Source organism: Meles meles, chromosome 9 (assembly GCF_922984935.1).
Source record: "Meles meles chromosome 9, mMelMel3.1 paternal haplotype, whole genome shotgun sequence".
NCBI classification, from domain to species: domain Eukaryota; kingdom Metazoa; phylum Chordata; class Mammalia; order Carnivora; family Mustelidae; genus Meles; species Meles meles.
Window position 1 is genome coordinate 94507590 of NC_060074.1, and position 26679 is coordinate 94534268.

At 38.9% G+C, this 26679-nt stretch overlaps 2 protein-coding genes across 2 annotated transcripts in view; one reads left to right on the forward strand and one right to left on the reverse strand.

The window, feature by feature from the left end:
• THSD7B (thrombospondin type 1 domain containing 7B) overlaps positions 1 to 26679 on the reverse strand; it is a 568622-nt gene that overhangs the window by 471557 nt on the left and 70386 nt on the right. The window contains exon 5 of the mRNA XM_046018222.1: positions 4591 to 4746. Within this exon, the coding sequence (XP_045874178.1) occupies positions 4591 to 4746 (156 nt within the window). The remainder of the gene's footprint in view (positions 1 to 4590; positions 4747 to 26679) is intronic.
• Positions 1264 to 2191, forward strand: LOC123950293 (exosome complex component RRP43-like). The gene has a single exon (XM_046018035.1). It carries the CDS (start codon positions 1264 to 1266, stop codon positions 2008 to 2010), a length of 747 nt encoding a protein of 248 aa, XP_045873991.1. The 3' UTR covers positions 2011 to 2191.

Sequence of the window (26679 nt, forward strand, 5' to 3'; positions counted from 1 at the left end):
ATTACAACACAGAATGAGGAAGAAAGCATTCTCTGGATTGCTATAGAAATTCTATGGCCCAGAACAAAGAGGACAAAGTATTTAATAAACATCTATTAAGTTTAACCTCAGCATTACTCCTACCATCTTACAGTATCGGCAACTCATATTTCCTTGAGAGAGCCACCCCTTCCTGACTCTCAGTGGTGAGGCTTGGCCAACTTTGTCCCTCCAGTGGTGGGCACATGCCTAGGACTTGCCAATCAGAGTGACTGGGTCAAGATTATCACATGACACAAACCAGCCAATGAGATTCAATTCCAGGACTCCTCTTGGAAGCATTAAGGAAGACATTTCTTTCTACTTTATCTATGATCTAGAATCAAAATTACCTCTTTTTCTTTTAGTGTTGAGAATGTTAAATATTTACTCTCTTAGCAACTTTCAAGTATGTAATACAGTATAGTTGATTATACTTATCATGCTGCACACTGGATCCTTGGAACTTACTAACCTTATAACTGGATGTTTGTATCCTGTGATCAACATTTCCCCATATTCCCCTCCACCCAGCCCCTAGTAACCAACACTCTACCCTATGTTACTATAATTTCAGGTTTTTTAGAATCTGCATATAAGTGAGATCATATAATGTTTGTCTTTCTCTGACTTATTTCACTTTGTATAATGTCCTCAAGTTTCATCCATGTTGTCACAATGGCAGGGCTTCCTTCGTTTTTATGGCTAAATAATATCACTATAAACACATATGAGTGAGTGGATGTATCTGTGGCTGCATGTGCTCATGCACACGCACAGGTGTGTATACAGCATATGTCCTCTATCCGTTTATGCATTGGTAGTCATTCGGTTATTTCCACATCTTTAGTATGGTGGATAACACTGCAACCAACATGGGGATACAAAGAGTAGATCTTAAAGTTCTTAACACAGGAAAAAGGTAACTATGTGAAGATGAATAGATGTATTAACAACCTTATGTGGCAATCATTTTGCTATATACATGTATATAAAATCAGTATGTCACATACCTTAAAATTACCCAATATTGTAGGTCCATTATATTTCAATAAAGCTGAACAAAATTAATTGATCCATCATAAAAATAATATTGTTTTTATTACCATGTTTTAGAGGAAAAAAAATTCCTCCACATAAAGTGTACATCTCAATTTTATGACATAATTAAATCTAGAGACCTAAAATATGGAAAGAATGGATCTAAGGATCAAGAAAACAGACAATCTTGGCGTGGGTGGGAAGATGGCGGCCGGGTTCAAAACTGTGGAACCTCTGGAGTATTACAGGAGATTTTTGAAAGAGAACTGCCGTCCTGATGGAAGAGAACTTGGTGAATTCAGAACCACAACTGTCAACATAGGTTCAATTAGTACTGCAGATGGTTCTGCTTTAGTGAAGCTGGGAAATACTACAGTAATTTGTGGAATTAAGGCAGAATTTGCAGCGCCACCAACAGATGCCCCTGATAAAGGATATGTTGTTCCTAATGTGGATCTACCACCTCTGTGTTCATCGAGATTTCGGTCTGAACCTCCTGGAAAAGAGGCCCAAGTGGCTAGCCAGTTCATTGCATATGTCACTGAAAATTCACAGATAATTCAGAAAGAAGACTTATGCATTTCTCCAGGAAAGCTTTCTTGGGTTCTGTACTGTGATATCATTTGCCTTGACTATGATGGGAACATCTTGGATGCCTGTACATTTGCTTTGTTAGCAGCCTTAAAAAATGTACAGCTGCCAGAAGTTACTATAAATGAAGAAACTGGTTTAGCAGAAGTTAATTTAAAGAAGAAAAGTTATTTGAATATTAGAACTCATCCAGTTGCAACTTCCTTTGCTGTATTTGATGACACTCTGCTCATAGTTGACCCTACTGGAGAGGAGGAACATCTGGCAACTGGAACCTTAACAGTAGTAATGGATGAGGAAGGCAAGCTATGTTGTCTTCACAAACCAGGTGGAAGTGGGCTGACCGGAGCTAAATTTTAGGACTGTATGAGTCGAGCAGTTACCAGACACAAAGAAGTAAAAAAACTGATGGATGAAGTAATTAAGAGTATGAAACCCAAATAAACAACCACCACATTTCCAAAACAGATTTGTAAAAACTGTATTTGTTACACTGTACACAAACCTTTTATACTAAATAAATATCAAACTACATTCTTCAAAAAAAAAAAAAAAAGAAAAGAAAACAATCTCTTAGCTTCATTCTCCAATTTCCAATTCTTCCCAAGCCATGCTGAAAGTTTAGATGAAATTGAAAGACTTTTTACAATCTACCTTACTGAAATCCCAAATGGAGTTCTATGTACTTGAGATTGGATTATTAGAATGAGATGGGGGGGCCTGATTTTTTGTTTTGTTTTGTTTTAAATCAAAAGTCAATTGGATAAAATAATGCTAAAATATACTACCTCCAAAGAAACAGAAAATAATTATATCACTGAAGTAATTTAGAACGTCCTATACTGGACTTTTTGTTAACAAACTTTAAAAAGTAGATATTTTAAATCAGAGTGTTTCAAAGAGTTACAGAAATTTTTTGTTGCCTTGTTATCCCTCACCCAAAGGCATGAATAATCACTAAAAGGCATTTGTTAACTAAAACTAAATCTACCAACAAGAATACATAAGTGCAACAGAGGACAGACAGACGGAAGGAAAATCAATGCTGTTCTCTTCTCCATGGAGAGGTCCTGCCTGAAACTGAACCTAATATAGAGAAAAGTAGAACTCAGAGATGGGGAAATAGAAGACTGTAAAGGGAAAGAGAAAAGAATGGAAGACTGTAGAAACATAAGTCTATAAGGAGAAAAAGAAAGAATGAGAGAGTGATACTGCTCACCTCTTGATATTTTTGGCTGCAGTCCTACCTTCCTTTCTGTTTTTAGCCATATAAGCTACTAAGTTTCGGCTTTAGCCAGTTTGAATTGGGTTTCTGTCACTTAAAACAAAAAGTTATAAAACAATATGAGGCCCACTTGCCTTGGTCGGATTCTACAACTCTGAAAGCAAATAAAGGCAGCACTCAGCACAGCAGAGTTGCCTTTGTATCTCCAGACATGGCCACAGTAGCTGTGGGAGCCTGAGTCCGATCTTCCAAGATTTTCCGGACAACAATCTAAATGGACTGGCACAGGGTGAATGTAGGAGGGTTGGTTCCAATAACATGTAAGTCACGCGGGGGAGTCTCATATGCAAATCTAGGAGACTTACAAAGGCTAATTATACACATGTAGACCCCAAGACAATAACTTGTGGGTGTTAGCATTAATGGGAAATTATTTTTAATAAAATAATTCTTATAAACTTTTTTAAAAGATTTTATTTATTTATTTGACAGACAGAGATCAGAAGTAGGCAGAGAGGCAGGCGGGGGCGGGGGGAAGCAGGCTCCCTGCTGAGCAGAGAGCCCGATGCAGGGCTCAATCCCAGGACCCTGAGACCATGACCTGAGCTGAAGGCAGAGGCTAAACCCAGGCACCCCTTTAATAAAATAATTCTTAAACTGAAGAGGCTTGGAGGACATTCTAGCTACAAGTCTAAATAAAAAGTAGCACGGGCTTCTCCACTGCACACCTCCAGGTTCCACTGAGATCCAGTTTTCTATTATTTGATAAAAGAGTTAAAATTAGCTTCTTCCTCCTCAACCTAGAGTCAACACACATCCTCTTCTGTTTTAGAATGAAAAGTGGGAATAAAGAGAAAAGCCCAGAGCATGGGTGTGTGAACTTGGACGTGCCCATGTGTGCCTGTGAGCAATCTGGGCATTGCTAAACCGTGGGTTTCCAAATGGACACAGGATTAAGCTGAGAGCACCAGCTTTGTAGCATCAAGCCCTTGGCCATGTATCCTTTCTTTTCATGTGATAGCTAGGGTTAGTGCTCAGCAAACACAACCTAATTTCTAGAATGTCCTTGGAGCTCATTTCTCTTAGAAAAAGGAGTATTTCTTTTTAGCATTGCTACTCAAGGGAACACAGTATCAATACAAACCAAAGGGTCAATGAAAGAGAAGAGTCACCAAAAGTGAACTTCTGAATACAAAGATGTGTATATAATAGCAAACAAAAGGAAACAAGACTACAAAGGCCTACAAAATTAAACAAGCATATAAAGTTTGAAGACTCTACTTTAAGCCCAAGGACATCAGAAAGTAAACAACACATAAATGCCCCTCATAAAAATCTGAAACAGAACATCAAATTCAGCATGTGGAGATCTGAACATAAAATAGGCAAAACAGTTGTTTCCTGGTGCGATTACAGAAATCACGTCTAATCTCCCCAGTATAACCACTACACATATAAAACACTGTTCTACCATATCTGAGTAATAGTCACGTCACCAGCTATGAGCCAACTGGAAGGTCAATCAAGGTCAGATTCTTGCTCCATGCACATGTCCCCAGTGGCCTCCCTAATAACGGAATGCTGTCAGGCTTGAATTGGTTATCTACATTTTACAAACAAATATTGTCTTAAGCAGGCTTAATCGGCTACTTAGCTACCAGAATAATTGTGTGTACACTGGAAGTAAATGAAGCAGACACAAACAAGACACTCACCTTTTCTCCCCTGAGGATCGCGGCAGCTTTCATGGACGCACAGGCCCCAAGCTGACCAGGAAGATACTACACAGTCTGTAGAGCAAGGGAGATTGCAGAGCTGAGAGGCTGAAGGGGCAGGTCCCAAGCATGAAGTCTTTTTCACAGGTCTAAAGACTGAAGGACAGAAAAAAATAAAATAAAATAATGGTCTATGTCACATATTCTGGATACACCTAGAATTATTAATGTCTTCATTTATGGGCCTGCCTTGCCCACAACAGCTTTCTGGTTAAAGAGTATATACAAACAAAACATAAACACGCTCTAAGACTTGTGTTTATCTCTGCACTATTAGCATTTTGAGTGAGAAAAGGTTAAAAAAAAAAAAAGACAGTAACGAAGGGCATGCACTTCAGTTTCCTGCCTCACAGAGTATTCCCTGGGAATTCAAGGGAGGACTAGAAATATAGATACAAATTATCTAGAGTTATGATTTAAAAAAATTAAATGGCTTTGTTAAGTTTCAAGATGAGTCTATCTTGACTATATAAATGACTAGGTTGCTGCGAAAAAATCAAAATCAAACCCCTGAGGTGGGATGTTTAGCATAACCAATCTACTGCTGCTACTCCCCTGAGGGGTGGAGCGCTCAAAGACACAGAAGAAAAATGGTTCTTAGGAAAGAAAAATCGGGATGTGTGACCGCAGAATTAGCGCCTTGAAGTCAGTTTCATTAGTGAGGCTTTCTAGAAGCCCAAGGAATGTCTGAGAATTCAGGGGGAGATGTCAACCTAGGAGCCTGCCAGCCCTTCCTGGTGCACCTGCTCCCAGAGTGAGCCGAGAACTGGGTCATTTCAGGATGCAGTGACCACCTGGCCACAAGTGGCCCTCACCAAGCGCCTCATCCATGCAGGTCTACTCTGAGTACCATGAAAATACGCAGATGAAGGAGAAGATGAGATGCTGATTCTCATGGAGATTGTAACAGGATAGGAGTTAAGACAGAAATGACACAATAAAAGAAGAGCCAAATGCATAACTATGTTTGTGCCGAGTGAGCCCACGCTAAAGTGGTTTTAGGGCAATTCAGAGCTTGTGAGCAAATGGTTTAAGTTCAGATGGTTTTATCTACTGAACTGGCTTGTACTATTGTCTAAATATTTCCCATATGTCATGTCCACCCCGTTAAGCAGATGGGAAGTGCTTCGAAGACAAAGATGAGTGTTACAGGACTGGTGGTAAATCACACCATCTACTTTGCTTCTTGACTCTTTACATGGATGTCAGTTAAATCCGGTAAAGATGGCAATAAATCATAGCTCTGGCCAGCAGAACTTTGAACATAAATGAAAACAAGAGCAAAATTAAAAAAAAAAAATACTGTTTTCAAAGAAATTGTAACCCATGGGGGAAAAAGTGTTCCTAATGAACAATGGGGCAGCTTGAGGTGCTTACGAGGGTGAATGGGAAAAACAAAAGCCCATGAAAAACAATGTTTTATTTGCAATGAATTGTTTATTTGCAACTAATTCTTATATATTTCACTAATAGGATTTGACCTGACTTAAAATAAAAGACAGGGGCAAACAAGATGGTCAATGTAAATGTCAAAGATCACAAGCCATGTGGAGGAGGCAGGGACAAGAAGAGAGAACAGATACTGGGGGCACTTGAGGGGTTACCTGGGGAGGCTGAGGAGAGGTAGTGATCAAATAGCGACTGTGTTGGCCAGAATGACAGTGAGATGGGGGTTTGGAGTGACTGGGACTGGGATGTACATATGACATTGGTGGATTCTGGATAAAGAAGAACCTGGAATATACTTTAGTAAGATGAAAACAAAAAGAGAAGAAGAAGGCCACCCACCCCAACCCCCACCACAACCACCACCTGTAAGTTGGGGGAGGGGTCTGTGATTCCTCCCCTAGGAGTGAGCAAGAGAAGACACACAAGACTGCTATTCATGGAATATATTATGCATTCATTCCATAACCATTAGTTCCTACTTTAAATCAAACCTTCTTGGAAGGTGTCTCCTTTCAAGGAACTCTCGATCAAGAAGGGTAAGTCAAGTAGAACATTAACAAAACTGATGGAAAGTGATGCTTCAGAGCATCACAGGAATCGAAAGCTCTATAGCCAGAGGTCTTAAGACAGAAATGCCCTTGGGTCTGGGTCCATAGTTGTCAGCATGTGTTCTCACAAACTCTAATGTAAGTCCCCTCCCCCCCCAAAAAAAACTAAGTAGTGAGGGAAAAGGAAGTAGGGCATGCAAACTAATTAATCTACTTATTTAATAAACATTTTTAGTGCATTCCCAACACTGGTTATACATCAATCCCTTTAACCTCCATAAGTTTGAGATATATGTTATGAGATATATGTTATTACCATCTCAAGTTAAAAATGGGGGTTCTGCAACACAGAAATGGTTACTCACTTGCTCACATTCTTAATTAGTCAGGAGCAGAGTTGAGATTAGGACCCAGGCAGCATGGCTCCAGATGCTCTTAAGCGCTGTATGTTATGTGGTCTTATTATAGGTCATTCAGCCTACAGTGATAAGTATCTACCATGTATCAGCACTGTGTTAGGTGCTGAAGTCAGAGCAGTGAATAAAACAGACAAGGTCCCAGTCCCCACGGGACCCATATTCCCATGTGAGCTGATACTAAGTATACATGAATTCATGAGTGAGCCCCAACAAGAAGACTGGAAAACTGTTACTGCGGCTTCTCCTTTCCTTTGTCATAGCGGTCTTACTGCAAAACCAGACAAATGTTGGGGGTCTGATGATCAATGCTGAGAAGATACCCCAAACATCTCAGCTCCAAAGACCCAGCAGACACTTGTTGCTATAACTTTTGTACTTGACGTTGAGCTGTGCCATTGAAACTAATTAGTCTACCAGTGCAGCACCAAGGCCACAGTAGTCCTTCACTAATCTCATCAGAAGCTTCTAAATGTCTGTCTTTAAATCCGCAGCGCAGTTGGAAAGAGACTGGGAACATGTCCTGCATTAAGGACAATGTTTTACAGACCATTATGTTTATCTGGCTTATTTTCAAGAGCTATAAGAGTAACTGGAAGTAGGGGGTTAAGTCCCCCAAGGTCCTCTCTGATAAATACTGAACTGTCAATCAGTTAACTATTAGATATTAGGGATAATTGCACTTCTAAGGTTTGGAAGTCAGGAGAGACATAGTGTGCAAGAGAGGAGCTGGGGGGAGCGGGGTTCCCTGGAGACTATTAAGTGGCATAATTAGGAAGCCCAAGGGTGGGAGTGAGGCCATTTGTCAGAGCACTCATGCCTCTTTAGCACCTAGTGCTTTGACAGACAGTAGATCTTAATCCACATAGATAAATTCTTCAGTCCCAGGCGACATGTCTAAGATGCTTCATTTAGGCATTGAATCAATGTTCTTGGGTCAACCTATCTCTATCTCAGATCCTCTGGGCTACATTTGTTCTAGAAATAAATCATAAGTAAGTCACAAAGCACTTACCAGCTTCAGACCACTTAGGTAGTTTTCTCCCCAAGAACTGCAAACACAGAATATCTCTATACCTATTGACTATTTAGAGCTAGAAGGGAGCTTTAGAGCTAATTTGGTTTAATTCGTCAATTTTACTAAAAAACTGAGCTCCAAATACACTGGATAGTTTCTACGAATTCACTCAGCAAGTCCAGGGCAGAGCAAGACCTGAGCCTTGTCCCAGGTGGCTGACTCACTTCTACCTGTCCCTGTTGGCTTTCCTTCCATGGAGCAAAGTCACCAGACAGGACACCTGAGGTTGTTTGCACTGAGGATACTTTGCTGATGAATCATACTAACCACAGTGGAGGCAGTCAGTGACACAACAGACCCAAGACATCTATGAATGCTGCAAGCTCACTATAACCTTTCACATAAAACCCAAATCCCTCCCCTACTTCATTATTACTTTAAAACTCCTCCAAATACTTGTGCAGACCTCCCCCACCAAGCAGAATGTAGTGAGACCAAACTTTGCTCCCCTTCAAAAGACTACTTTTCTGATTTGTGACAACTCACATTGTAATATAATTACCTTGGGAGGTGGGTAGGATGTGGGGGCAACACGGACCACCTGAATTCAGATGGCTTGTGTAGTTTACTTGGCCAAACTCCAGTTATGATGTTTGTAGAAAGAATTGCTATTTTTCTACTCATCTGAAACCCTTTCTCTGGATATACTGACTGAAACAACTTTATTTCTATTTACCAACTCTGATGCAATCAATCCCTGCTCTAATCAGTGCAGGTCTGTGCTTGTCTCTTCCTGTACCAGATGCTTTTAAAAAATAAATAAATAAATTATTTATTTATTTATTTGAGAGAGAGAGAGGAAGAGTGCAGGGGGAGCGGCAAAGGGAAAGGGAAAGGGAGAAAAGCAGACTCCCCATAGATCATGGAGCCCCATGTGGGGCTCAATCTCATGACCCCAAGATCATGACCTGAGCTGAAACCAAGAGTCAGATTCCTAACCAACCAGGCCACCCAAGCGCCCCACCTAGATGCCTTTTATACTACATCACCTTGAATTCTTTGCCATTCCTGTGCTGACCAGCCAAGCAACTACCCAAGGGTCTATAGTCTATTTAGGTTTTGCAGGCAGCAAAGTCAGTGCCTATAGAGACTTCTCATGGCCACAAAGTGTTAAAGAGCCAAAATAACTTTCAACTCAGAAACTGACATTGCTACATAGCAGTAGCTTTCCAAGTGCTAGAGAATATATTACAATATTATAAGTGATTTTACATACACAATAGTCATTAATACTTTGGATATTCTGGTGCCTAACCTAGCATTTTTCACTTGCAATAAGAAATTATTACATTGACCTGCCTAATAAGAAATGTGAAAGTCTGCTACTAATAATTGCAAAGTTGTCTTAAATAATGTATTACTCCACAAACAGAATGCTAATTAATGAAAGGAAAAATAGGCTGGGTAGGTGATATGCTTAATGTTAAAAAATAAACACACACAAAACTGCTGTTATTGGGGCGCCTGGGTGGCTCAGTGGGTTAAGCCGCTGCCTTCGGCTCAGGTCATGATCTCAGGGTCCTGGGATCGAGTCCCACATTGGGCTCTCTGCTCAACAGGGGGCCTGCTTCCCTCTCTCTCTCTCTCTGCCTGCCTCTCTGCCTACTTGTGATCTCTTTCTGTCAAGTAATAAATAAAATCTTTAAAAAAAAAAACTGCTGTTATTCTAGAAATGTACAATTTTCATGATTTTCCTTAATGACAGTGATTTCAGATGAGCACACAAATTCAATCAAAATGATTTGTAATTAAGAAGAAAAATGTCTGTTGTGACATTAGCATGTGACTGCCATTGTAAAGAAAAATGAGGGCCTTCACATTTTATTTTTTGAGACTAAATCAAGCTCTAATCTGAACTAATTTGAATTAACACAGGAATAAATTGGCAAAAGTTCAATACAAGTATATTATCCTCCACCCCGCTGATGACCATTTTGTAAGATCTAAATTTTAATGCCTCTTAATGCCTCAAGAAGAAATTAAACTGAAACTGCATAATAATAATATTTAATCATAATTAATAAACTGATACTCCTTCTGTAATTAAAAAAAGTGAGTTATATTTGCTTAAAGTAAAAAGAGCTATCACAGGAGCTAATGATTCTTTCTTGTCTTTTAATATATCTATTATTGGATGAAAAATCAAGTTAGTCTTTGAAAATTCAGGAAGTGTTTGAGATAATTCTGCCATGGCATAACGGAGCTCACCTTTCCCTCTGTACAGAAAGGAGGTTCTTGAAGATGGTCAAGGAATTAGTCACAAGATATTGATTTTTTTCCTACTATTTTCAAGGAGGTAGAGATGGAAAAAAAAAAAAAAAAAGAAGAAGAAGAAGAAGAAAGGTGATCACTACTTCCTGGGGACTCTTAAAAAACCTGGACTCTCACTGCTTTGTATCTTCGTGATACCAAAGTCCCCCTGCAGACAATACATTCCATCTTCAGTTGATTTTACATAAGATATTTGATTTCCAGAATGACATCAACCTTTCCAAAGAAGCTAGACCAAAAACAAGTTATATTCATTTCAACTTTCCAAATGAAATGCAGGCACTGTAAACCCCAAAGGGAACTCTCACTCAAAGCTTAGAACCTCATCATTCCATGGACTCTCCAAGAACCACCATAACAGAAACAGCAGTTGCTAAGATTTAATTCAAAACTAATGAAAGAGGCTACTTATGTAAAAGTGCTGCTTTCTAAATGATTTTTGAGAAACAATATTGCCCCTGACATATTCATTTAGGGAGTATACTGACTTGGCAGAAATTCAATCCACCTTACTGCTAAAATAAATAGGCCTCTTCTAAAGACTGAAGGAGTCAAATGGTTGAAGGGGAAAGATAAATAATATTACAGTTTTAACCAGAAAGCTATTTTCCTTCAAGAAGCTTCATGTATTATTTCAATTGCCTTTTGCCACTGGGATTTGCAAAATAATGGATCATTCTTCTAACTTAGTGGATAGAATAAAAGCAATCTGTCTTCTAGCACTTATAGGCAGCTTAAAGAATTAAATCACATCTCATCCTATTATACTTAATAAAGCTTAATTTTAGCCATATTGTGACTCTCTTGGCAAAGTTCCGTGCTATGAAACTTGGCAAGAAGACGCATGTGTATGTACTGCGAATTTAATACCTAAAAATAATTCCTGCAATTAGAAATAATTTCAAGAAATGTAACCACATATCAAAGAGTTTTCTAAATTTCATTCATTTCATAAAGCCAATCAGAAAATGCCTAGTGATTTTCTTAATGCTACACAGTAACAACACTCTAGATAAAAGATGGAAAGCAATATTCCGAATACAAAGGAAGGCAAAGTAAATGAGGTACCTGAACAATTCTGGAAAGAAATCAGAATCAATATCCAACACTTGCACAATATAGCAGCCTTTGGACCAATATTCATATATTTCTATTATCACACATTCTCACTCTGTTCCCTTTTTTAAGAATTTCTTTCTGATTGTTCCTCAGCCTTTTAGCTCAGAGCTAAAAAGTAGGGTGCAGAGAGGGTAGAAGAAACAAAAGCTGATCTAAATGGCATCTTTCACAGTGTACAGTTAAAAATACCATTATTGATGAGAAAAAATAGAAAGGAGATCAATGCAAGATGGGGAAGTGGTCAGGCAAGGAGAAAAAGTAAAAAGTCAGAGAGGCAGGTAAGAGGAAGTGTTACCTCCCAAGACGCCAGTGGCATAACTAAGCAACATCACGGAAGTAGAGCTTTTGCAAGGGCTTTAGCACGGGAGTACTCTTCTTACTCACAGCACGTTGCAACCTACAGTTCATTTCCCCAGGGAAACAATGACAAGAGCTGAATGAGAGCAAGTTTTCCTGGGAATGACCACAAATGCCTTTTCTATTGATTAATGTTAGTAATAACAGCTAATACATACTAGCAACCCACTTGGCTCTAGGCACTATGCTAAAGACTTACGTGCAATTTCTCATTCATCATGATCACTTGGAAGTATCATTATCATGTTCACTCTGTAGACGAAATAACTGAGGATAAATTATTTGTCCCAAATGACAAAGCTAATATGTGACAAACAAAGGTCCAGGGTTCTTCAAAGCCCCTAATCTCTAATACTAGGCTCTACTTTGATTTTGTATTTGCAGGAAAAATTATGGTAGACAAAAACCCTGTTGGGGGCACCTAGTTGGCTCAGTCAGTTAAGCATCTGCTTTAGGCTCAGGTCATGATCTCTGGGTCCTGGAATCAAGCACCATGTCAGGTTCTCTGCTCAGCGCGGGGTCTGCTTCTCCCTCTACATCTGCCCCTCCACCTGTTTGTGATTTCTCTTGCTCTCTCTCTCAAATGAATAAAATCTTTAAAAAAAGAAGAGAAAGGAAAAAACCTTTCTGTAATAGTAATAATTTATCAGGAAAATAAATAGGTGAACATTCTGTCCACTTCCAAAAATGTTTAAAATTGGGTTGTTGTCGGGTTTTTTGTTTTTGATTTTCTGTATTTTTGTATTCTGTATTTTGTATTTTTAAATGTGATTCTAAAAGGTAATGTTTGAGGGAGGGGGTGGGTGAAATTTGTTTATGATGACTATTTTCATCATAAAACTTGGTTAGGGCCATTCCTAAGGAATTACAGTGATTTCATAATCAGCAAACCCCAGCACCCTTAAGATTTCTTGAAGAGCAAAAGATGACCAAAGAAACCCTCAAGGCAGTTTAGAAACCAGGGAAAGGTGACAAGTGCAAGTGAGTGCCCAGCTCACCTTCCACTGGGTACCGCCAGCATCCCTAGCACAATCCTCTCTCTTATCAACCATATCCAACCCAGCAAAGGAGCAAGGGCAGAGGTGACAGCAAGACATCCCTAAGTCCCCTGGGCAAAACTGAAAGGAAGAGGATGTTTAAAAGAAGAAGAAGAAGGAGGAGGAGGAGGGAGGAAAAAAGTGTCTGAGATAAGGATGTCTCAGAGGAGGGGGAAAGAAGCAGGAAGATCTGGTAAGAAGGGTAAAAGGGAGACAACAGAAAGCCGAGCTAGGTCTCCCAGACTTCGGTCCTGGTCACAAGATTGCCCTATCATTCCACCAGAAGCCAGCAAGCCAGACCTTCATCTGTGCTGATTTGGAAGGTGGCATTTCAACCTGGGAATAGCTGAATGGGAACTTTTAATAATGGTAACAAGAAGGGGAAATCCATATTCCCCAAGGCAACACGAATCTCTAAAAACAACATCACAAACTACAAAACTTAAATCTCTTTCTAAGAGTCAAAAGAAAAACAAACAAACAAACAAAAAAAAAACAAAAAAAACAAAAGAAAAAAGGGGGGGAGGGGATACGTGGTACTTATTTTAGAGAGCTAGGACAGAACTCTCTCTAAAATAAATATGCACACCACCCTGTGTTTAAAGGAAGGGATACTGAAGGCCTCGTTGTTCCTGATATCCTTGTTAGCATATGCTACTGTAAATGTGCAAATCGTTTTAGACTGAACAAGTTAATTCAACTTCAAAGGAAGGCTCATGGGATTCACCAGGTCCCTAAGTGGTGATAGGAACGAGACACTGCATAATAATTTTTAAAAATGCAGAATAGCTCATTCTTTTGTTTGAGAAACTGCTTTATTCATTTTTGAAGTTAAACAAAAACTACAACCCGAAACTGCATTGCAAAGCTGGATGAAAGCTCCTTCCTCCCAGGCCTATTCAGACATTGCAAGTCCTACACTGCACGGCTAGCTCTTCAGGGTGTCAAGGCCAACATTACAGATTAGTAGCTTTCAACCTGACTAAATCAACGGGGTTTCACACTAGTCCCAATTCAGAAGCACTGGGTCAGAATTGGGAAGGGGGTAGGTAGCAGAGTGTACAGGAAATATTTAAATTTTTTTTACATCTTTATAATTACCAGGTTGGGGAGTCAGTCTCTAAGTAATTTATGAACTATCATTTTGAAAAACCAACTGACAAAATATAATTATTTAAAAAAACATTAAGCTGATAATCTATAATTACTTACATGAATTGGGTAAATTTCTTGGCAATTGAGCTTCAGTAAAATAAAAGGGATAGCCAGTATTTCTCACCTTTGTTACATTCTATCTTCCCTAAGGAGCCTTTGTAAAGACATTTTCCCTAATGGTCCCTCCATCCCCCATGGTATTTTCATACCACACATATACTGTATATATGTGTATGCTTTATATATAAAAAGTGTAGGATCTGTTTCATCCCATGAGCCAATTTTTGTCCCCTTGGTGGTGATATCATCCTCCATTGGGGATGAATGGAGTAGAACACATACTGAACTTGAATTGTGTGCTGAGCAACTTAGAAGTATATTCTGATTTAATTAGCAGACGTTTCTGTGAAGTAATCACTACTAATATCTGCAGTTACCAGTGAGACAACTGAAGTGTTAAAAGGCTGACCAAGGGGTGCCTGGGTGGTTCAGTCTTTAAGCATCTGCCTTTGGCTCAAGCCCCACATCAGGCTCTCTGCTCAGTGGGAGGCCTGCTTCTCCCTTTCCCACTCCCCCGCTGTTTGTGTTCCCTCTCTGACTGTGTCTGTCAAATAAATAAATAAAATCTTTAAAAAATAATAATAAAAGGCTGATCAAGCTTCAGTAATAAGTAAATGCAGAGGCAGGACTTGAACCCAGCCTGTATGATTCTGGTTTACCCTCTTTACCTCCATATTAGACTCTTCTGGCTAAAGGCTCCAAAACTAATGGGTTCATCATGCATTTCCATGGCTCCTGGCTAGAATCTATCTTTTTAAGTTGACGACAGTGCTTCTAAATACCTGCTTTTTTCTTGAAGTTGGAATCCATATGCTGATACAGTCATTGCAATAAGCAAGAGACAATTCCATTAACCAATAAGATATGCTATTTTCTGATACATTCACAGAACAATTTAAAACAGCTAACATGCTGTATAATTTTATGAATTTTTTGCCTAAATACAAATCATATTATTAAAAAGTTGTTTTAAGAAGTTGCATACTATATATTTTTTTACATATATATATATATCATCAGCAAAAAATAGGGTATAAGATCACAAGGACAGTGATTAATATTTTAAAGAATTATAATTGTCTTCTATGAAGTCTTAATTCGAGAGAAAGCATTGAAATTATAATTATTTGATTTAAAAAGACAGTTAGTAGATTCTATATTAAAAGCAGCATGGATGTCTCTATAGGTTACTAAACGCAACATAATTCTGTAAGTGTTATTACCTATTTTCTGATTCTGAAAGTGTTATTACCTATTTTTGAAAGGCTAGGTGAGTTGAATTGTTCAAAATAAAGGAGATTTTCATAACATAAGAAGAGATATAGTTGCATGCAACTATCATTTTATTTTTTCTAACATTTATATTTTAATTCAGGTGCTCTAACAAATATTGTTTTGTTCAACCCAATGAAGCTCGAAGATAAGACACATTTATTATGACTAATATATGACTAATATTATTTTGAAGTAGAGAACCCTAAAAGAATAGTAGTCATTATTCAGAAAATGTTCAGACCTTTGGTGGCTCAAAATCCTTAAAGTAGTGAACTCAGCACAAAAGTTAGGGAGTCTTTAGGGGCTCCCTGTGGGAGATGACACAGAATCATGAGGCATCTGTCCTGAGGACCAGCACTACCTATCCAGAACCATCTTGCTTCAAATTTGACTCAACAGAATCCAAACAGGACACATGCTCCTAATGCCACCATTTCTGCTCTCTGACAGATTACCTGTCCTGAGAACAAAGACAAGAACACATCTCACAGGCCACCAACAATACCAAATTTTGTTCTCTCTGCTTAACACTGATTGCCAATTGGTTCTATAGGACATATTTCATCTAGGGTTATTTTCTTCTTTTAAATTTGTAATGATCAAAACATATATAGCTACATTTTTAAAGAAGAGAAACCTCTCATTTTTTTCCTTGAATTGAATACTTGTGGTCTGAGGAAGTTTTATGTCAAAGGGAAACCAGCCAAATCCTAAGGAAAATGGTAGCCTACTCAGCATATTAGATTCCTTCCAGCATCATATTCCATTCAGCAATATGCTCCCTTGTGGAATCTTGGAATGAAAGAAATTCTTAATGATATCTTATACAATACCCCATTTATACAAAAGGGAAAATCAAGGCTTAAAGCGGTTATATGACTTGTCCAAGACCAACAGGTCGTGTAAGTATCAACCTATAATCTCCTGTCCTGATATTTGGTTGACTCATTTATAGTGCCTCCAGTTAAAAAAAAGAAAAATTAAAAAATAAAAATAAAAAATCCTTAATCAACCTTATCATATCCCATTCACATCTGTACTCTACATTCACTTTTCTTCTTCTCAATTAGATTGCAAAAACTCAGTTATTAGAGCTGGATCACTTACTTCTGAGAATCTTTTTTTTTTTTCCCCTCAATAAGCAGTTTGAAGAAATATTTCACCTATGATGAAAGGCTGTGTAGACATTAAATAATAATACATGAATTGAGTTAAAGTCCCACAGTAATACAGATTCCACAAGAACACCCGCTGTCCTGCTCACAACCGCAATTCCAATCCATTGCTGATAGCCAGGTAGTCGGCATCCAAGAAATACTGAATAAACATGTCAACAAATTATATGAGTTTCAATTCTAACACAGATGTTTAATAAAAAAAGAAGCTTTGGTAGCAAATGTTTGGTGAACATTTCATAGGGTATAAGAATACTTGGAGAACCCTGATATATATATGGGGTTCTACATAGGGTTGGACAGGTTGAACCTGTAAAAGGTCACCTTGCCAAAGGGCAGATAGGGGCTAAAATTCAGCCCATGCTTCTCTTGCAAAGTACACCCTCAGGTTTATGCCCAGAAGGGTATCTTTTTCCAATACTTCCACCCAGAGGGGGAGACTTGTATGTAATTAACAGAACAACGCAGTTTATGCTGCCTACAATTCATATACAATTTTTAATTTATTTATTTTTTTAGAGAGAGAGAGAGACAGGGGGTGGGAGAAGCAGAGGGAGAGAGAATCTTAAGCCCAAAGATGTGGGGGGTTTTGTTTGTTTGTTTGTTTTGTTTTTATTACCTGAGAGATAAATATTTTAAAAAGAAAAAAGAATTCAGTTGACTGATCAATAAATATCCCAGATCAATGAAAACACAATAGATGGAAAAACTAATCAGTAATAGATTCTTAGGGTCTCAGACTAGCTACCGCAGTTTACTAGAAATATGACACTGAGACACAGAGTGACAAGGGCCAGTGGAGTTCAGCGTGAGGTTAATAGAGGTATGCGTTGAAGGTCGGAATGTTAAATTTATTTGTTAGTGATTCCAAAGTCCAAAAATTTAAATAGAAGCAGTGTGAAAGTGTCCACAATAGGCCACTTTCCTTTTGTAACCTCTTAGCAATATGAAGTGTAATTTTAAAAGGAAAGACTATATTCTTCACAAAAAGAAGGTAGCAGAAACTACCTACTTAACACAAATCACTGTCAAATAAGACATGCCAACTGAGCTGAAATTGCAATAAAGTGGTGAACTTCTAAATCCTCCTTCCCACCCCACTGCTTGTTTCTTCAAGGCAAAGCAGCTATTATTAACACCCAACCCTTTTTCTAAGCACTGCTACAAAGCCCCAGAGAAGAGAGAATAATCCTGCATCTTGATGATTCTACTATTTGATCAGCTGAATTAGATTTACACTAATGAAAACTAGGGATTATTATCAAATAGGTATGAATTAGGCATTCAAGTGCCTAGAGTCAATTGTACATGACAAAGGTATTCCCAGGAGAAACAAGATCAGAGACCGGGAGAGAAATTCTGAAAAAAGCATGGGATAACCTGAGCATAATCATGAAGCTGTTCTGGAGGACCTTTTCCTTTTTTTTTTTTCCCCTTCCTTCCTTCCTCTCCGCCTCCCATCCTTCCTCCCTCCCTCCCTCTCTCCCTTCCTTCCTTCCCTGTGCATAGTTGACACACAATGTTACATTAGCTTTAGGCAGACTACATAGTGATTCAACAACTCTGTGCTATGCTATGTTCACAAGTATAGCTATGATCTGTTGGTGTCTCATTTTTTAAGATCCTCAGCCAGTACCATAACGTTCTCATTACCACAGCTTTGTAGTGTATCTTGAAATCTGAAATTGTGATCTTTCCAGCTCTGTTTTTTTCTCAAAAAAGTACTGGCTATTCAGAAACTTTGTGGTCCCATAAAATTTTAGTATTATTTTACTAATAATTTATTTACTAATAAAATTATTTACTAATAGTAATTTATTATTCTAGTTCTAGTTCTAAAGAAAAATGTTGCTGGTCTTTTGATAGGGATTGCATTGAATTTGTAGATCGTGTTGGGGAGTCTGAACATTTTAACAATATTAATTCCAAACCAGGAGCATGGGATATCTTTACTTTGTTTGTGTCATCTTCTATTTCTTTCATCAGTGTTTTACAGTTTTCAAAGTATGGATCCTTCAGCTCCTTAGTTAAGTTTATTCAAGGTATTTTACTCTTTTCTGTGCAATCATAAGTGAGATTGTTTTCTTAATTTTTCCTTCTGCTACTTTACTATCAGCACGTAGAAATGCAACCAATTTCTAGGTATTGATTTCATACTCTGCAACTTTACTGAATTCAATTTATACTAATACTTCTAATTTTCTTTTTTGTGGGGTCTTCAGGATTTTCTATGTATAGTATCATGTCATCTGCAAATACGGTCAGTTTAACTTCTTCTTTACCAATATGGATGCTTCCAATTTATCTTTTTTAATTTTTTTTAAATTTTATTTATTTATTTGACAGACAGAAATCACAAGCAGGCAGAGAGGCAGGCACAGAGAGAGGGGGAGGCAGGCTCCCTGCCGAGCAGAGAGCCCTATGTGGGGCTCGATCCCAGGACCCTGGGATCATGACCTGAGCCGAAGGCAGAGGCTTTAACCCACTGAGCCACCCAGGCGCCCCCAATATATCTTTCTTATCTGATTGTTGTGGCAAGGACTTCCAGGACTATGTTAAATAAGGGGTGAGAGTAGACATCATAGTCTTGTTCCTAATCTTAGAGGAAATGCTCTCAGTTTTTCACCATTGAGTATACTGTTAGCTGTGGGTCTTTTGTACATGGCCTTTATTATGTTAAGGTATGCTTCCTCTAAACCCACTTTGTTGAGAGTTTTTATTATGAATGGAGATTGAATTTTGTCAAATGCTTTTTCTGTTTTCTGAGATGATCATGTGGTTTTTATCATTCTTCTTATTAATGTGGTATGTCACATTGATTCATTTGTAAATACTGAACCATCCTTGCATCCTAGGAATAAATCCCACATGACTGTGGCAAATAATACTTTTAATGTACTGTGGAATTCGGTATGGTGATATTGTGATAAGGATATTTGCATCTATGTCAATTGGGATATTGTCCTACAGTTTCTTTTTTGTGGTGTCTTTTTCTGTCTTGGAACCAGAGTAATGCTAGCCTCATGGAATGTGTTTGGAAATTTTCCTTCCTCTTCACTTTTTGAATAGATTGAGAAGAGTAAATGTTAACTTTTCTTTAAATATTTGGTAGAATTCACCTGTGAATCCATCTGGTCCTAGGCATTTGTTTTTAGAAGTTTTTGATTACCAGTTCAGTTTTGTTTCTAGTAATTGGTCCGTTTAGGTTTTCTATTACTTGCTGCTACAGTGTTGGAAAATTCTATGTTTCTAGGAATTTATTCATTTCTTCTAAAGTGTCCAAACTGTTGGCATATAATTTTTGTAGCATTCTCTTTTAATCCATTGCATTGCGGTGGTGTCAGTTGTTACTTACTCATTTATTAGAGTCTTTTTTTTTTTTTAATCTTGATAAGTCTGATGAAGGATTTATCAGTTTTCTTTATCTATTCAAAGAACCAGCTTCTGGGTTCATTGACTATTTCGATTTTTCCCCCCAGTCCTTATGTCATTTATTTCTGCTCTAATCTTTATTATTCCCTTTCTTTTACTCACTTTCAGCTTTGTTTTTTTCTCATTTTTTTTTTTAAGATTTTATTTATTTGACAGAGAGAGAGATCACAAGTAGGCAGAGAGGCAGGCAGAGAGAGAGGAGGAAGCAGGCTCCCTGCGGAGCAGAGAGCCCAATGCGGGGCTCGATCCCAGGACCCTGAGATCACGACCTGAGCCGAAGGCAGCAGCTTAATCCACTGAGCCACCCAGGCGCCCCTTTTCTCATTTTTCTAGTTTCTTTAGGTGTAAGATTAGATTGTTTGAGCTTTTTCTTGCTTCTAGACGTAAGCCTGTATCGCTAAATACTTCCCTTTTAGAATTGTTTTTGGCTACATCCCAAATAATTTGGACAATTGTGCTTTCATTTTTACTTCTCTCAGGTATTTTTTTAAATTTCTTCATTGATTGTTTTTTGACCGATCTGTTATTGTCACATCATTTGGCTTCCATGTATTTCTGTTTTTTTCTAGGTTTTTTCCTTGAGATTTTTTTTTTTTAATTTTATTTATTTAACAGAGAGAGAGAGAGATCACAAGTAGGCAAAAGGCAGGCAGAGAGAGAGAGAGAGGAGGAAGCAGGTTCCCCACCAAGCAGAGAGCCTGATGCAGGACTCAATCCCAGGACCCTGAGATCATGACCCAAGCCAAAGGCAGAGGTTTAATCCACTGAGCCACCCAGGCGCCCCTTGAGATTGATTTCTAGTTTCATAATGCTTTGGCCAGAAAAGTTACATGTTATGACTTCAATCTTCTTACATTTATTGAGAATTGGTTTATGGCTTAACATCTGATCTACTCTGGAGAATGTTTCATGTGCACTTGAACACATATCTACTCGCTGTCTTCAGATGGAATATTTTGTATATATCTATTATGTCTATCTGGACTAACGTGTCATTCAAAGACACAGTTTCCTCATTGATTTTCTGCCTAGATGACTATCCACTGAAGTAAGTGTGCTGTTAAGTCCCCTACCATTGTGCATTACCATAAATTTTTCTCTTTATATCTGTTAATATTTGTTTTATGTATTTAGCTGCTCCAATCTTGGCTGTATACATATTTACAATTGACGTATCTTCTTGTTGGATTGATCCCTTTATCATTTTGTAATGTTTTGCTTTGTCTCCTGTTACAGCCTTGTTTTAAAGGCTATTTGTGGTTTATCTCCCTCTCTGATTTCATCTTATTTTTCCCCTCCCATAAGAGACTTTTAATTATAAGAAACAAACTGAGGGTTGCTGGAGGGGTGGTGGGTAGAGTGATGGATGATAGATATTAAGGAGGGCATGAGATGTAAAGAGCACTGGGAGTAATTTACAACTGATGAATCATTGAGCCCTCCTTCTGAAACTAATAATATACCCTGTGTTAATTTAATTTAATTTGAAAAAATAAAACAAAGGCATTTTGCCTGAGTATATACTACTCCCGTGTTTTTTTTTTTTTTCCAGTTTTATATTCTTGCAAATGTTCCTCCATCCCTTTTCTTTCAGTCTGCACGTGTCCTTAGGTCTGAGGTCAATCTCTTCCCGGCCGCATATATAAAGATCTTGGTTTTTTAAATCCATTCTGCTGCCCTATGTCTAATTATTGGAGCATTCAGTCCCTTTATATTTAAAGTAATTATTGATAGGTATGCACTTCTTGCCATTTTGTTGATGTTTTCCAGGTTTTTTTCAGTTTTTCTTTCTTCTTCTCTTGCTCTTTTTCTTTACAATTAATGAGCTTTAGTTCTGTTATGTTTGTATTTTTTTCTCTTTATTTTTTGCTTATCAATTACAGGTTTTTGATTTGTGGTTGCTATGAAGTTTATAGATAACGTCCTAAGTACATAGTAGTCTATATTAAGTTAACGGTGATTTAAGTTCAAATATGATCTTTTTAAAAAAAGACCTCTCTCTAACTCATTCATCCATGTTTTACATATATGTTGTCTTACTTTTCAACATTTTAGTCATAATTTGCTTACATCAAATTATGCCCATTTCTTTTCTACTTAAAGAAAGCCCTTTAACATTTCCTACAAGGCCAATTTAATGGTGATAAACTCTAACTTTTGTTTGTCTGGGAAACTTTTTCCTCTCTCCTTACAATATGAATGATAGTGTTCCTGGATAGAATACTCTTTGTAGGCTTATTCCTTTCAGTACTGAGTCTCTTCAGGCCTGCGAAGTTTCTGCTGATAAGTCAGCTGATAGATTTATGGAGTTTCCCTTGTGGTAGCTTCTTGCTTCTTTCTTGCTGCTTTAAAATTGTCTTTATTTTGGGGTGGCTGGGTGGTTCAGTTGGTTAAGTGTCTTCCTTCAACTTGGGTGATGATCTCAAGGTCTTGGGATCCAGCCCCACATGGGCTCCCTGCTCAGCAGGGAGCCTGTGTCTCCCTCTGGTCCTATCTCCAATCATGCTCTCTATCAAATCATTAAATAAAATATTTTAAAAAGTGTCTTTATCTTTAACCTTTGACATTTAGCTAGTACATGTCATGGCACAGACTTTCTTCAGTGCATCTCTGTGCTTCTTGAACCTGAATATCTATATCGTCTCCCAGGATTGGGAAGTTTTCAGCTATTATTTCTTCAAATAAGTTTTCTGCCCCATTCTCTCTCTCTCTCTCCTCTTCTGAGACCCCTATAATATGAATGTTTGTTTGCTTCATGTTGGTCAAGAGATCTCTTAACTTATCCCCCATTTTTTAAATTCTTTTATCTTTCTGTCATTCTGCTTGAGTGCTTCCCATTATCCTGTTTTTCAGAGTACTGATCTATTTTTCCATATCATCTAATCTACTGTTATTTCCCTCTACTTTTGTTTGTTTTTAATTTCAGTTATTGTGTTCTCCAACTCTGATACATATTTCTTTTTTTCCATCTCTTTATTAAAGATCTTACTGAGTTCTCTCCCTCTTCTCTGTAGCCCAGTGAGCCTCTTTATGGCCATTACTTTAAATTCTTTATTAGGCATATTGCTTATCTCCATTTCATTTAGTTCTTTTTCTCAAGTTCTGTGATTTTCTTTCTTTCGGAATACACTTCTCTGTCTTCCCATTTTTTCCCCTTTTTTCTATGAATTAGGTGAAACAGCTACTTCTCCTACTTCTCCTTAACCTGAAGGAATGGTCTTATGTATGGTCATTTCCTATGTAAACTGTGTGTGCTTGCTGACTTTTGCTGTCTGGCTGGAGCTATGGCTGGTAAGGACTGGAGGTCCTGGGATTCTCCAAGCAGTGAACACCCTAGCAAGATAGCTAAAGCTGAAGTGGGCACAGATGGGTGTGGTCCTTGGACTCTCCATGGAGCAAATGCCATGGCAGGGCAGCTAAGGCTAAAGTAGGAGCAAGTTGGCATGTCCTGAAGTTCTACATGCAGAGGGAAACTTGAAGGGATAGCTGAAGCTAAAATGTGTATTATCTGGGGTGTCAGAGGCTTTCTGTGAGGAGAGTGCCCTGGAAGGGTGGCACAAGCTAAGTCAGGGAGCAGGCTGGTAGGTCCCAGGGGCTTCCCACGCAGTGGAGGGCCTCACAAGACAGATAAAACTGATGTGTATGCAAGATGAGGTATTCTACATGGGTGAACACATGAGGGTTCTACATGCTGTGAGCACACTAGCAGGACACCTGGAGCTGAAACGAGTGTTCATTGTGGTATCCTGAGATGCTTGGTGCAGGCAGCACCCTGTAGGCTGGCTGCAGCTGAGGCCGTGTGTGGGCTGGGAGGGGCCTGGGCTCTATGCACAGAGGATGTCTTGGGAGGATAACTGAAACTAAAGTGGGTACAAGTCAACATACCCAGGCCTCAATGCAGAGGGCATCTTGACAAGATAGCTAAAGCAAAAGTAGATATAAAATAGGATGTTTCAGGACTCTCTGCACAGAGGGTGCCTGGAGGGGCACTTCGAATCAAGATAGGGTATAGGCCAGGGAGTTCTGGGTGGGAGCCCTGGCAGAATAACTAAAGCTGAAGTGGGTGTGGGCTAATGTGGTCCCTGGGATCAGTGCAAAATGTACCCTGAAGCCAAAATAGTTGCAAGCTGGGTTGTCGTATGTCTCTCCACACTGAGGGTTACCTAGAGAGATGGCTGAAGCTCACATGGGTATAAGCCACAGTGTTCCAAGGTGCTCAGTGCAGGGCGTAACTTGGTGGGATGGCTGGAACCAATATAAGCAAGGACCTGGGGTTCCTGAAGCTCTCTGCTCAGGGGCACTCAGGCAGGCCAAACAGATCTAAGGTAGACATCAGCTGGGAGATTCTGGAGTACTATGTACCAGGGGGGACTAGCAGGCCATCTGAAGCCAACGTGATGAGGGTCTGAATTGTTTTGGGGGGGCTTGGTACCTGTGTCACCTTAGTGCCAAGGCTGGAGCTGTAGTGGGTGCTAACCAAGTGTGTCCCCCCATGCACTGCCCTGTAGCTATGCTGGTAGCTGGACACGGTATGCGCTAAGGTCCTGGGGCTCAACTCAGGTCAGTTAGGGTGCCCAGACTGTGCACTAGTCTGCACTCTCAGGGTAAAGGAAGAGTGTAGACTACATGTGTCAGCCTCTCCCATCCAAAGAGAGAGCCAACACAGCTCTTTCACTGTTTGGAAGAGTTCTAGGGCTGGTTCTTTTATATTCCAGTTGGTCTTTTATACCTTGGCTTTTTTGCTGTATCCAAAGACAGAGAAATCTGTTCACCATCTTTCAGTACTATGCCTCCCCACTGCAATTCAAAGCTTTGGGGCTGGGGCATCCCCTTCATTATCTCATCGCTGTCTCTCTTGCTGTTTCTGTTTGCCATTCTCATTATCTTTTATTGTACAGAAGCTGTTCAGCCCATGCTTTGCTCTTCTTCAGGAGGAACTGTTCTAGAAATAGATGTCATCTGATGTGATCTGTGGAAGAGATGAGTTCAGGGATTTCCTATGTCACCATTTTGGCCTGGAACCTCAAACATTATTATTCATATATGTCTCTTGCCTAGATTATTTAAGAACATCAAATAAAAACTAAGAATTATAAGACAGTACAATAAATAAGGTTTTAGTTATCTACTACATTTCATAACAATTTTTTTCTCTGTTTAAAAATATTGTTGGTGGGGGCGCTTGGGTGGCTCAGTGGTTTGGGCCGCTGCCTTCGGCTTGGGTCGTGATCTCAGGGTCCTGGGATCAAGTCCCATGTCCGGCTCTCTGCTCTGAGGGGAGCCTGCTTCCCTCTCACTCTCTCTTCCTGCCTCTCTGCCTACTTGTGATCTCTCTCTGTCAGATAAATAAATAAAATCTTTAAAAAAATATATATATATTGTTGGTGTACTATTCATCCAAGTATGGAGTGACATATGTAAAAACAAAAATCAAAAACAAAAAACTACATGGAGAAAGTTTCTGGTAGTCATTTCAACAAACCTATAGTTATATCTATGTCACCTTCTCTATTAAAATTTATATTCACTATATCCAGTATCCAAATGCCTAGCAGCCAAGGGTGATGATAAAGAACACTGAACATAAGTGGGAGGCTGTAATGGTGAGCATCAAGGCTGAAACAGGGAGAGTGGCCTGTCGCCGGGGAGAAGTATTTTACCACTGATACTCTTAGGAACTGTAGGCACATGGAGCTAATTTTCTTAAGCTTTTTGTTTCAGTGTAATTACAGTTTCACATAAAATTACCAAAAATGTGCTTGAAGGTCCTGTATACTTTTGCCACGTTTCCCTCATGGTACCTTACTGTACACTAGAGTACAATATCAAAACCAGGAAATGGATGTTGGTACACTATCCAATGCTTATTCAGAGTTCATAAGCTTCACATACATTCGTGTGTGTGTGTGTGTGTGTGTGTGTGTGTGTGTGTGTGTGATTCCATAAATTTTTTCTCCTATGTAGATCTGTGTGACCAGAAACATAATCATGACATAGAACTCTTCCGTATCATCATAAGGCTCTGTGTTATCCATCATAGCCACATTCCACCCCCTCCCAACACCAATTAACCTGGCAGCAATTTATCTGTTCTCTATTTTTCTCTAATTGGTCTTATTATTGCTTATGCATTCTGTATAAACAATGCACCACTTATTGCCCGAAGCAGCCTTACCTTTGCATTGCCTTGCCCTTCATTCACCACTGGCGTGTGATAACGCCCACTGAAATCTGACATCTCATCACATTTGACTAAATCCCAAATGTTTGCCTTGGCCAGCAACTCTCTGCATTCTCTGCCCTGGTCCCCAGCTAAGCCTCCTGCTGTCTCTTCTGCTTCACACTCCTCCATGTGAGAACCTCTTCGCTGCATCAGGAAATATGCTAAGCACACGGTTGCCCTAGGTCTTTGAACCTTTTTTTCTGCCTGGAATATTCTTTTTCCAGAGAGTTAGTCTCACTCTCTTCCTTTACTTAAGCCTCTGCTAAAATATCACCTCTGGCAAAAGAATTTTTAGGACTTTCCTATTTAAAGTGATACATACTCTCAGCTCTCTCTTCATTATTATCTTGGTTTTGTACCCTGCAATATTTTTCTTCATTGCACATATCACCCCCCCATACGTATTTTGTCAAATTATCCATTATTTCTCTTCC

Bases quoted from the DNA above. Each gene is read 5' to 3' on its own strand.
- LOC123950293 (XM_046018035.1), top strand. From the start codon at position 1,264: ATGGCGGCCGGGTTCAAAACTGTGGAACCTCTGGAGTATTACAGGAGA.